The following is a 12,949-nucleotide window of genomic DNA, read 5'->3' on the forward strand; positions in this document are numbered from 1 at the left end:
TCTATCAATGACTCTGCTACGTTCCACTCGCATCTGCACTATTTATCGTGCCTTCTGCCTTAGTGTTGATCATGAGCAGGTGCCCCGGCCATTTTTTGCTTCCTCAATAATTGACACTAAGTCCATGTGTATTGTCTCTCCATTGCCTGAGCTCATATCACCTCAGTAGGTACAAACCAGAAATTGAATTTGGGAGTTTCTGGGCCCAGATTGAACAACTTCAGGAAGCACTTACAGCAACTCAACCAGACCACAGGGACACCTCCTCCCAAGCCCAAGAGCTCTACTGCTTGGAATGAATGAGGCAGCAAGGACGCCTTCAGAGCAAGTTCCCTCCCAAGTTTTTAAAAATTCATTTGTGGGACATGGGCGTCACTGGCTTGCCAACATTTATTGCCCATCCCTAGTTGCCCAAGGGCAGTTGAGAGTCAACCATATTGCTGTGGCTCTGAAGTCACATGTGGGCCAGACTGGTTAGGACGGCAGATTTCCTTCCCTGAAGGACATTCGTGAACCAGATAGGTTTTTCCGAAAATCGACAATGGTTTCATGGTCATCAGTAGATTCTTAATTCTAGATATTTTTTCTTGAATTCAAATTCCACCATCTGCTGTGGCAGGATTTAAACCCGGGTCCCCAGAACATTAGCTGAGCTTCTGGATTAATAGTCTAGCGATAATACCACGAGGCCATCACCTCACACAGTGCTGGCAATGACAATATATCGTCATTCCTTCACGATGTCAAAATCCTCACATTCTCCACCTAGCAGCACTGTGGATGTACCTTCACTACAGGAACTGCAGCAGTTCAAGAAGGCAACGCTCTACCACCTCCTTAAGGTCATCTAGGAATGGACAATGAATTTTAGCTGATAATCCAGATATAAATTTAAGAAAAAGATTGAGATATTGAGGGAACTGGTATCTGTCCTACAATTAAAAATTAACATTTGTTTCCCAGACAGGACTTTGGAAGTACAGCGTCCAAAATCTTGGAACCAAACAGGTTTTAACTATCACAGTAACATCCCGAGCAGCAGATGAGAACATTCCCCCAGTAACAGTCAATGTGGAAATCAGTGAAAAGGATTCATTCGGTGGAAGAACAATCTATGCAGAAGTTAGTCAGGGATATTTACCAGTCATATTTGCAAATGTGACAGCCATTATTGAATGTCCCACTGGTCCCCCAGTTGAGCAGAACCTTTCTGATGATGGCTCAGGTAAGATCCATAATATGACACTGTGAAATTGAATGTGTATTTAAATTGTAGATATTTGAAACGTGGATATATTCAATTTTAGCTTCGATTACATAAAACATATTGCCAAACAAGCGATTTGGACTTTATACTGAATACCAGAGTAAGAAAATTCTTGTTAGGGAATAACCTTATTCAATCATGAATACTGAATGCAAACTAACAAGGTTTATTGTATCAATTTAATACTTCACACTTCATTAGTTAAGGCATGGCCGTGAATCATCGGACCTTCTGGATCTTCTTAGTTCCTTGACCCTGGTCTCTTGAATCCCGATGTTCTTCAAGGTTTTAATTTAGAATCAGGTTGACTAATTGCAATAATTCAGCCAAACTCCAGTTTCCCGTCACCAAACACCTTTTATTGTTCACCAAAGAGAATGGCCACACCTGCGGCTTACAGCTAGATAATCTACACCTCGGGACTTGCAACAACAGTCTGGGTTAAGCAGGCTGAAAACGCCCACTGACCACTTCTCCACCTGGGCCTCCACCTGCTCAACAAGGAAGCTCATACTCCATTTTGCCCACGGGGAGATCTATCGATCTAATGTACATGCAAAATTCCTTTGCAGCATTAAAGATTCAGCCCTAATTTCCCAGTTTACCTTAACTGCTGTAGCTGTATAAAGTCATACAGTCATAGAGATATACAGCACAGAAACAGGCTGTTCCGTGATTTCTAGCTACTCGCTCAGTGTTTTTCTCTCTCTTTCTCTCGAGTTGAAAGCAGCTTCCTGACAAAAACTGTTCACTTTTTCTTCAGCCAATTACTTTAATCCTAAAATTGTTTTCTTATCAGCAAATTGATTCTTACAGGAAACCACAAACATGGGACAATTATGTTAGTCACTTCTGAATTCTTACAACAATCCCCAACTCTGATAACTACACATAGACTGGCAATGTCTTACACAAATACTAATTCCCCAGTGCAAGCCAGGCGCTAACTCCTAATCTCTCCGGGGAAATTCTTTTTAGCAAGTGTTCTCTGAAAAGTGTAAACACAGAGACCACTGATAAGTGACCTACTTTTATACCCAGAGGGACAGACTTCCTTTAAGAAGTGAAGATGGCTGCAGCACTGCCTGGCGCCCTGCTGAACCTAGAGGCAGCCCGCAGTATATTAGGCACTCGGCCCTGTAGTCTGTCTGTAACGAGGTGGCAGCGTGAGATTCATGTGTTACCTACCGGTGCCAGACCTGGCACGAGCAGGTCACAAATTGTGACCACTCTGCCCAAACAACGACACAGCCCAATTTTTAGACTCAAGATTCTTATTTTTATCAATAAATGATGCGACAATGTGTACAGGATCAATGAATTACATTTATGGCAATTCTTCGATGAAATTCATTTTAAGATTTGAAATTAGTTCTTCCCCGATCATTTTGTTTGACACTTGCCATCAATGGATAATTATATAGTGAGAGTCAGCGCCTTTGAGTTGAAGGATTTAAGAAATGCTCACCCAAGTAGAGTATCATTATTTTCCCGTGCCCCTCTCAGTGTACAGCTGTTAACTCTTTCTTGCCACTCAGGTGCTGATATTGTCAAGAATGATGGCATCTACACCAAATATTTCCAAGATCTTTCTGGAAGTGGAAGATACAACTTTAAAGTACGTGTCAAGGGAAAGGAAGGGGCTACAAAGATGGCAATCCGAACAGGGGCACATGCTTTTTACATACCAGGATACACGGAAAATGGTAAGAAATACATTAAAAAAAACAACAGGATAACTCGGGAGAGGGTAGGACCACTCAAGGATAAAGGAGGGAACTTGTGCTTGGAGGCAGAGGAGGTGGGTGAGATCCTCAATGAGTAATTTGCGTCAATATTCACCAAGGAGAAGGACATGGAGGAGAGTGAGATTAGTGTGGAGCATGCTAATATGCCAGGGCATTTGGAGATCAAGAAAAAAGTGGTGTTGAATTTCTTGAAGAGCATAAGATAAGTCCCCATGGTCCGATGGGATCTACCCCAGGTAGAGGGACAAGAGAGGAGATTGCTGGGAGCCTGACAAAGATCTTTGTAACCTTGCTATCCACTGGAGAACTCCCAGAGGGCTGGCGAGCAGCTAATGTTGTTCTTCTGTTCAAGAAAGGAGTGGTGTTGAGGAGAAAGGGATAATCCAGGACATTATAGACCGATGAGTCTCACATCGGTGGTTGGGAAGTTATTGGAGAGGATTCTTAGGGATAGGATTTACTCGCATTTGGAAAAGCATTGCCTAATTAGGGAAAGTCAGCATGACTTTGTGTGGGGCAGGTCATGTCTTACTAACTTGATCGATTTTTTCGAGGAGGTGACAAAGGTGGTCAATGAGGGTAGAGCAGTGGATGTTGTCTACATAGCTTTAGTAAGGCTTTCGACAAGGTCCCTCATGGTAGGCTCATCCAGAAGATTAAGATGCATGGAATCCACGGTGACTTGGCCGCTTGCATTCAGAATTGCCTTGCCCATAGAAGTCAGAGAGTAGTGGTGGAAGGGTGTTTTTCTGGCTGGAGGTCTGTGACTATTGTTGTTCCACAGAGATCCGTGCTGGGACCTCTGCTGTTTGTAATATATATAAATGGCTTGGATAAAACTGCAGATGGGTGGGTTAGTAAGTTTGCAGACAACACAAAGATAGGTGGAGTTGTGGATAGTTGTCAAAGGATACGACGGGATATAGACCAGTAGCAGATACGGGCAGAGAAATAGTAGATGGAGTTTAATCTGGTCAAGTAGGGTGACATGGTGACACAGTGGTAGCACTGCTGCCTCACAGCACAGGGGACCTGGGTTCGATACCAGCCTTGGGTCACTGTCTGTGTGGAGTCTGCACGTTCTCCCCGTGTCTGCGTGGGTTTCCTCCAGGTGCTCAAGTTTCCTCCCAGAGTCCAAAAGATGCGCTGGTTAGGTGTATTGGCCATGCTAAATTCTCCTTCAGTATACCCGAACAGGTGCTGGAGTGTGGCGACGAGGGGAATTTCACAGTAACTTCATTGCGGTGTTAATGTAAGCCTACTTGTGACACGAATAAATAAACATTAACTTTAAAGTCCATAACTCCCTGAAAGTGGCCACACAAGCAGATAGGCTGATGAAGAAGGCATATGGCATGCTTGCCTTTATTTATTGGTCAGGGCATTGAGTACAAGAGCCAGGATGTCATGTTGCAGCTTTATAAAGCTTTGGTTAGGCCGCACTTAGAGTATTGCGTTCAATTCTGGTTGCCATATTACAGGAAGGATGTGGAGGCTTTGGAGAGGGTGTAGAAGAGGTTTACCAGGATGCTGCCTGGATTGGAGGGTATGAGCTATAAGGAGAGGCTGGACAAACTAGGGTTGTTTTCTCTGGAGCGGCGGAGGCTGAGGAGAGACTTGATAGAAATCTATAAAATTATGAGAGGCATAGATAGGGTTGACAGTCAGAATCTTTTTCCCAGAGTTAAAATGTCAAATACAAAGGGGTAGGCACTTAAGGTGAGAGGGGGAAAGTTCAAAGGAGATGTGAGGGGCAGGTTTTTAAGTGAGTGGTAGGTGTCTGGAATGCGCTGCCAGGGGTGGTGGTGGAGGCAGATACGATAGGGGTGTTTAAGGGGCTTTTAGATAAGCAAATGAATATGCAATGAATAGAGGGATATGGACCAAGGGCAGGCAGAAGGGATTAGTTTAATTTGGCATCATGTTCAGCACAACAAGGAGGAAACCGGAGCACCCAGAGGAGACCGACGCAGACACAAGGAGAACATGCAAACCCCACACAGACAGTGACCCGAGGCTGGAGTCGAACCTAGGTCCCTGGCGCTGGGCGGCAACAGTGCTAACCACTGTGCCACCGTGCGCCCCCCCCCCCGATATGTGTTTCTTTCTCAATAACAGGAATCTGTCACTATCTGATATCTCGAAAGCCAGTCAGCATTGTCCGCTTCCTGAGCATATTCAGTTCATATAAATATACACATGTTAAGACTTTTTCCCTCTCTCAAAGGTACAGAGTGCGTGATCAAGGGATCAAGTATCGGGAAATGGGGTGGCCGGTTAGAGCCACTCCCTGCCCTTCCTGCCAACCCCCATCACCCCCTTCCTGAGATCCACAGCCTGCCACTCCTTTCCAAACATCCCAAAATCCTCTCCAACCCGATTTTCAAATTCGCTGATGACACCACCATTGTGGGTCAGATCTTAAACAGTGATGAGACGGAGTACAGGAATGAGACTGAGAATCTGGTGAACTGGTACGATGACAATAATCTCTCCCTCAATGTCAACAAAATGAAGGAGATTGTCATCGACTTCAGGAAGTGCAAAGGAGAATATGCCTCTGTCTACAACAATGGGGACGAAGTAGAAAGGGTCGAGAGCTTCAAGTTTCTAGGTGTCCAGATCACCAACAACCTGTCCTGGTCCCTCCATGCCGACGCTATAGTTAAGAAAGCCCACCAACACCTCACTTTCTCAGGAGGCTAAGGAAATTTGGCCTGCCCACTACAACTCTCACCCACTTTTACAGATGCACCAGAGAAAGCATTCTTTCTGGATGTATCACAGCTTGGTATGGTTCCTGCTCTGTCCAAGACCGCAAAAAACTGCAAAGGGTCGTGAACGAAGCCCAGTCCATCACTCAAACCAGCCTCCCATCCATTGATTCTGTCTATATTTCCTGCTGCCTCAGAAAAACAGCCAGCATAATCAAAGACCCCACGTACCCTGGACATTCCCTCTTCCACCTTCTTTCGTCAGGGAAATTATACAAAAGTCTGAGGACACGTACCAACCGACTCAAGAACAGCAACTTCCCTGCTGCCATCAGACTTTTGAATGGACCTCCCTCATATTAAGTTGATCTTTCTCTGCACCCTAGCTATGACTGTAACACTATGTTCCACAATCTTTCCTTTCCTTCTCTATGTACGGTACGCTTTACAACTCTACAATGCAGTAGGAGGCCATTCAACCCATCGAGCCAGCACTGAAAACAATCCCACCCAGGCCCTATCCCTGTAACCCCACGTATTTACCCTGCTAATCCCCCTGACACTAAGGGGCAATTTTATCATGGCCTGTGAAAAGGAAGGGCAGGAAAGGCAGTACGCAAGAACCGTGGGTGACCAGAGAAATTGTGAGTCCAGTCAAAAAGAAAAAGGATGCATACATAAGATCCAGGCAACTAAAAACAGATGAAACACTTGCAGAATACAAGGAAAGTAGAAAATAATTCAAAAAGGGAGTTAGGGGGTCAAAAAGGGGTCACAAAATGTCCTAGGCAGGCAGGGTTAAGGAGAATCCCAAGGCATTTTACACATATATTAGGAACAAGAGAGTTGCAAGAGAAAGAGTTGGTCCACTTTAAGGACAAAGGAGGGAAATTATGCACAGAACCAAAGGAAATAGGTGAGATCCTTTGTATTGGTATTCACAAAGGAGAAGGATACGTTGATTGGTGGTGTCTCGGAGGGGTATGTAAACCCTCTAGAGCAAGTCATCATTGTGAGGGAGGAAGTGTCAGGTGTATTAAAAAGCATTAAGGTAGACAAATCGCCAGGGCCAGGTGGCATCTATCCCAGATTACTGAGGGAGACAAGAGATGACATTGCTGGGTCTCTAACAGAAATCTTTGTTTCCTCGTTGGCCACAGGTGAGGTCCCAGAGAATTGGAGGATAGCCAGTGTTGTCCTGTTATTTAAGAAAGGTGGCAAGGATAATCTGGCTTATTATAGGCCAGTGAGCATGACGTTACTGATTGTGAAATTGTTGGAGAAGATTCTTAGGGATAGGATCTATACACATTTGGAACTGAATGGTCTGATTAATGACAGGCAGCATGGTTTTGTAAGAGGGAGGTCATGTCTCACGAATTTGATTGAGGTTTTTGAGGAAGTGACAAAAATTATTTATTTGATTTTTGATTTGATTTATTATTGTCACATGTATTAACATACAGTGAAAAGTATTGTTTCTTGTGTGCTATACAAAGCATACCATTCATAGAGAAGGAAATGAGACAGTTACATTCATAGCTAAGGTGTAGAGAAAGATCAACTTAATGCGGGGTAGGTCCATTCAAAAGTCTGACAGCAGCAGAGAAGAAGCTGTACTTGAGTCAGTTGGTACGTGACCTCAGACTTTTGTATCTTTTTCCCGAAGGAAGAAGGCGGAAGAGAGAATGTCCGGGGTGCGTGGGATCCTTAATTATGCTGGCTGCTTTGCCGAAGCATCGGGAAGTGTAGACAGAGTCAATGGATTGGAGGCTGGTTTGCGTGATGGATTGGGCTACATTCACGACCTTTTGTAGTTTCTTACGGTCTTGGGTAGAGCAGGAGCCATACCAAGCTGTGATACAACCAGAAAGAATGCTTTCTATGATGCGTCTGTAAAAGTTGGTTAGAATCGTAGCTGACATACCAAATTTCCTTCGTCTTCTGAGAAAGTAGAGGCGTTGGTGGTTGCCTGGTATGGAGGGTATTAGCTATGAGGAGAGATTGAATAAACTGGGATTGTTCTCACTGGAAAGACGGAGGCTGAGGGGTGACCTGATAGAAGTTTATAAAATTGTGGGGGACATAGAGAAGGTGAACAGTTGAAAGCTTTTTCCCAGGGCAGAAATGACAATTACAAGGGGGCACAAATTCAAGGTAAGGGGGGAAAGGATCAGTAGAGATGTGCGGGGGAAGTTGTTTTACACAGAGGGTGGTGGGGGCCTGGAATGCACTGCCAAGGGAGGTGGTTGAGGCAGATACATTAGCAACATTTAAGACGTACCTGGATAGACACATGAACAGACGGGGCACAGAGGAATACAGGCAGTTGGTCTAGATAGGACAACGTGATCAGTGCAGGCTTGGTGGGCCGAAGGGCTTGTTTCTGTGCTGTACTGTTCTTTGTTCTTTGCCAGTCAACCTTACCTGCACATTTTTGGACTGTGAGAGGAAACCTGAGCACCCGGAGGAAACACACGCAGACACAGGGAGAATGTGCAAACTCCACACACTCACCCGGAATTGACCTGGCACTGTGAGGCAGCAGTGTTAACCACTGTGCCACCCCTTTGTATAGCGCGCAAGAAACAATACTTTTCACTGTATACTAATACATGTGACAATAATAACTCAAATCAAATCATATCAAATCCCCTGTGTCTGTGTCCCTTCTTGATCTATGGCTCGGCTGAATGTCTTATAGGCAGCAGCCACCGCCTCCCAGTGGCACTGCTGAGCTTAGAAGAGCGGCGGGCCTCTGGCTGGCCAGCAGCTATCGGGGGTGGGTCCTGTGACGTCGGGGCCTTTGATCTGCGGGGTGGGAGATGTTCGCTGCTGCTGGCCATTTACATGCCTGGGTGGCACAAGATTTGTTGGGTCTTCTCAAAAAGAGAAGACGCAGGGACCTCAGCAGTTCTCCAGCCAGGAGCCAAGACCCCCATCATCTCTATGACTCTGCCCAACAACTCTAACCCAATATTAATTAATTCTGTATAATGCCAGCTAGCAAATTGTATTTTATAATCTATATATGTTGATCCTTGGAAAGAGAAATCATTGTACTCCAACAAATTCTGAACTGTGCAGAAGGTCCAGAAAAGATTTACCAGGATGTTGCCTGGCATGGAGGACATTAGCTATGAGGAGAGGTTGGAGAAACTTGGTTTGTTCTCACTGAAATGACGGAGGTTGAGGGGCGACCTGATAGAAGTCTACAAGATTATGAGGGACATGGACAGAGTGGATCGTCAGAAGCTTTCTCCCAGGGTGGAAGAGTCAATTACTTGGGAGCATAGGTTTGAGGTGCGAGGGGCAAGGTTTAAAGGAGATGTACGAGGCAAGTTTTTTACACAGAGGGTGGTGGGTGCCTGGAACTCGCTGCCGAGGGAGGTAGTGGAAGCAGATACAATAGTGAGTTTTAAGGGGCATCTGGACAAGTACATGAATAGGATGGGAATAGAGGGATACGGTCCCCAGAAGGGTCGGGGGTTTTAGTTCAGTCGGGCAGTATGGTCTGTGCAGGCTTGGAGGGCCGAAGGGCCCGTTCCTGTGCTGTAATTTTCTTTGTTCTTTTGGAATGAATGGCAGCGTCTCAGGAGTCATATTTGGTGTCAGGTTCCTAAATGTTAATAATGGACATAATCCACTCTAAACATTTACTGTACAATAAAAATAATTTGTCTCATAAGAGCATTCTGCATCCACCAGCTGGAACTGTCTGGGAGACTCATATGTTCTGTTCCTTTTATGAAGAATTACAGAGCCAAAGCAGCAAAATATTCATGGATAATAAATTCCAGAGAGTGAAGAGACCTTGAATGGAATGGTTAGATAAAACTTTTTAGGTGGAAAACTATTTGTGAAAACATGCTACTTGCTCGGTTAGCTGCTGGCTGAGATGTTTAAAGGTACAGGTCATCAATTCAGGATAAGGTATTGGCCAATTTGGACTGAGGTTAGGAGAAATTTCCTTATTCAGAAGGTTATGTATCTTTGGAAATTCTAATCCCGGGAATGGGCAGGCTGTCCTGTTTGGAAACTCTGGACAGACTAGGCTTGTTCAACTGGAGTTTAGAAGAATAAAAAATGATTTTTAAGATCCTGAGGGGCTTTGACAGGATCGGTATGGAGAGGATGGTTCTACCTGGTAGATTGATTCTTGATAAGCAATGAAGTGAAAGGTTATCGGGGGTGAAAGGTTATCGGGGGTAAGCGGGAATGTGTTGAGCTTGCAAACAAATCAGCAATGATCTTATTGAATGGTGGCACAGGCTTGAGTGACCTACTCATGCTCCTAATTTATATATTCATTTGACTCTCTCCCATTCTTAATGCCTGATCCTCAAACTGTTAAAATGTACCTTTCTTAGCCTTACATTGTTTAGCCAAAGCCAAAGGTTGTCCTGGGGGAAATTGCAGGTAAGTCTGGTAGATAAAGTCTTTTTGTTGAAGGGTATTGCCAGTTAAGTCTATGTAATCTGGGTCTAAGAGAGACACGTCTTCTTTTTCATGTAGGCAATATCCAAACAAATCCACCATGGCCTCCATTCAACATGGAAGATCTTGCGACTGATTTTGGAGATTTCAGCAGGGTCAAGTCAGGAGGAGCAATTTCAGTTCCTGTAGGAACACCTCCTGTTGACTTACCACCGTGTAAAATCACAGACCTTCAAGCAACAATAGTCAAAAATAAAGTTGAGCTGGAGTGGACAGCGCCAGGAGACGATTATGATCAGGGAGCAGGTAATTGTTGCTGAATTTAAGTGGCGAATAAAGTCAAGTTGCATAGCGCTGAGCGGGCCACTGCTTATGCGCCAATCTGCAACCGCTGAGATTGGTACATGTGCAGTGGCCCTCATCTTCCAGCCTCCTGATCGCTGGCCAGCCCTGTGACCCAGCATCGTCGGCCCTTCCACCCCCTACCCTGCCCACCTCACACCCCCCCACACGCGCCGATCGCTGGCCCCCCAAGCATGCCCGGGCTCATCCTCGACCCCCCCCCACCCAATCGCTACCCTGCCCCCAGTCGCTAGCCCCCCCCTCCCACATCAGCGTTCTCCTGCCCCGCCCCTAATTTCCCCCTGACCAGCAGTTCCGACGTTCCCCCCATAGTGCCGACCCTACCCCGATGGCCAGGCCAATCGCTGACCTCCTTCCCTCACCCACCAATCCCGACTGCAGAATGGCAGTGGGAGTCCCACCCTTACTGATCGCCCCCCCCATCAGAGCCCACCTCTATCTGGCCCCTGCCCCTATTAGGCCCTGTCCCCTTGGGCAGTGCCAAGGTGGCAATTTGTATATTGCCCCTTGAGTAGTGCCAGGGAACCAGGCTGGCACTGCCAAGGTGCCAAAGCCCAGGGGGCACTGCCCACCGCCCAACCCTCTGGGGGGGCCCTTGATTGCTCCCCCTTTCATTCCAGCAGGGTCAGGCCACGAGCTCCCCACAAGTGGGGAGCTACTGTAAACCCCTCTGGAGTGAAATACTCCTGGCAGGGGGAGAGAGGCTCGCGGGCCCGGAGATCTTAGTCCCGGGTCTGCTCATGAAATTTAAAATTCATGGAAATGAAGCCCTATATATGCAATGCAACTCCGCGCCTATTTCCAGCGCTGGAAGATGCGCTCAGGGCCGGACACCCCGCACGGATTGTGCTAATCTGGGCCCACTTAAATCTCCCAGCCCATTGCACTAAAAAATCAGCGCAGCCAGATGGGAGAATCGCCCACATCATATTGTCAAATAGATCAATGGCTTTGTGTTCTGCTTTGAGGAATACATTATGATTTATGAGTTCTGATGTATGTGGCATTGCCTGATAAAGAGCAGTGAATTAAAGCACCAGTCTTGGTGGTGAGGAGGGATAAATACAGGTCAGAACACCAACGGAGCATCAATGCTCTTCATCACATAGCACCAATGCACATTGCTACCCACTGAGGAGGCAGGACCGCAATACATTGTCTAATCTTCAAATCGCTTATAATAAAGGACAGTCTAAGTAACGGATCAAAGTGTCACTTCAAGACCTGGGGGTCCTTGAATCCAGGGGAAATCCCTCGCTGAGTTGAACAAGATGCGGCTCTCCGCATCCAAGCAACCAAGATCCCCGTCACCTCCAGAGGATTCTGCCCTACATCTCTAGACTGAAATGAGGAGGAATTCCTTCACTCAGAGAGTGGTGTCTCTTTGGAATTCTCAACCCAAGAGGGCAGTGAAAGCTCAATCATTGAGCATGTTAAAGACAGAAATCAATTAATTTCCGGATACTGAATACATCAAAGGGATATGGGGATAGTGTGGGAAAAAGGCAAAGAGATAGATGATTAGTCACGATTTGTTTGAATGGTGGAGCAGGCTCGATGGACTGAATAGCCTGCTCCTTTGTTCCTGTCATATTTTCAACTTTTTTCAAGCAACATTCAGAGGTGGAGTAAGTACTATTCGATCTATAAGTTGAAGATCCCCTGTGTTTTTATGATCCTACGTGAATGAGTTAATTTCCTTCTAATTTATTTTATTTCTTTGTTTCTTAGCGTCTCGCTATGAGATGAGAATGAGTGACAACCTCCTACGGCTACGGGACGATTTCTCAACAGCCACACTGGTTAACTTGACCAACATGAACCCACAACCATTTGGCTTGAGGGAAAATATTACATTTGTTCCTGAAAATGCGGAACTACAAAATGGGACAACTATCTACTTTGCTCTTTGTGCATATGATAAGATCAATCAGCCCTCTGTAATGTCTAACATAGCCAGGATTTCCGTCTATGTGCCATTGATCGAGCACCCAAAAGGCAATAATGGTATGTGGAAGGTTGTTTGCAGTGTAGTAGTTGTCACAATCCTTGTGTGTTTGATCAGTGGGATTATTAATTATGTGGTGCAGAGAAAAAAAACTCAAACTTATGTACCAGCGTAATGTCCTTTGTTAAGAGCCCCGTTGATTTTAGATGTGAGGACATCCCAAAACCCAGAAGGGTAACTTGGAACACGGGCTTCTTTAGAGTGTATTTTTTCAATTTGATATAATGTGAAGAAATATATGCAAACCATTGAGAAAAGGTCCAGTCTTGTTGTACCCATTCAAGTAAAAGAATATTAATTAACGTGTAAAAACGCACAATAAGGAAGGTCACAATACACGACCGAGATCCACTTAACTATAATTATGGCCAAACACACACGTTATAATCTGGAATCAACCCTATTCCCATCT

At 45.4% G+C, this 12,949-nt stretch overlaps 1 protein-coding gene across 1 annotated transcript in view; it reads left to right on the plus strand.

Annotated features, from left to right (window-relative positions):
* The window catches only part of LOC144497536 (calcium-activated chloride channel regulator 1-like), a 42,255-nt gene extending 29,603 nt beyond the window's left edge, over positions 1-12,652 (plus strand). Inside the window, exons 11-14 of the mRNA XM_078218938.1 lie at positions 964-1,225; positions 2,806-2,973; positions 10,245-10,472; positions 12,261-12,652. Of these exons, the coding sequence (XP_078075064.1) occupies positions 964-1,225; positions 2,806-2,973; positions 10,245-10,472; positions 12,261-12,652 (1,050 nt within the window). The remainder of the gene's footprint in view (positions 1-963; positions 1,226-2,805; positions 2,974-10,244; positions 10,473-12,260) is intronic.
* The last annotated feature ends 297 nt before the right edge of the window (positions 12,653-12,949 follow it).

Source organism: Mustelus asterias, chromosome 8 (assembly GCF_964213995.1).
Source record: "Mustelus asterias chromosome 8, sMusAst1.hap1.1, whole genome shotgun sequence".
Taxonomy (NCBI): Eukaryota; Metazoa; Chordata; class Chondrichthyes; order Carcharhiniformes; family Triakidae; genus Mustelus; species Mustelus asterias.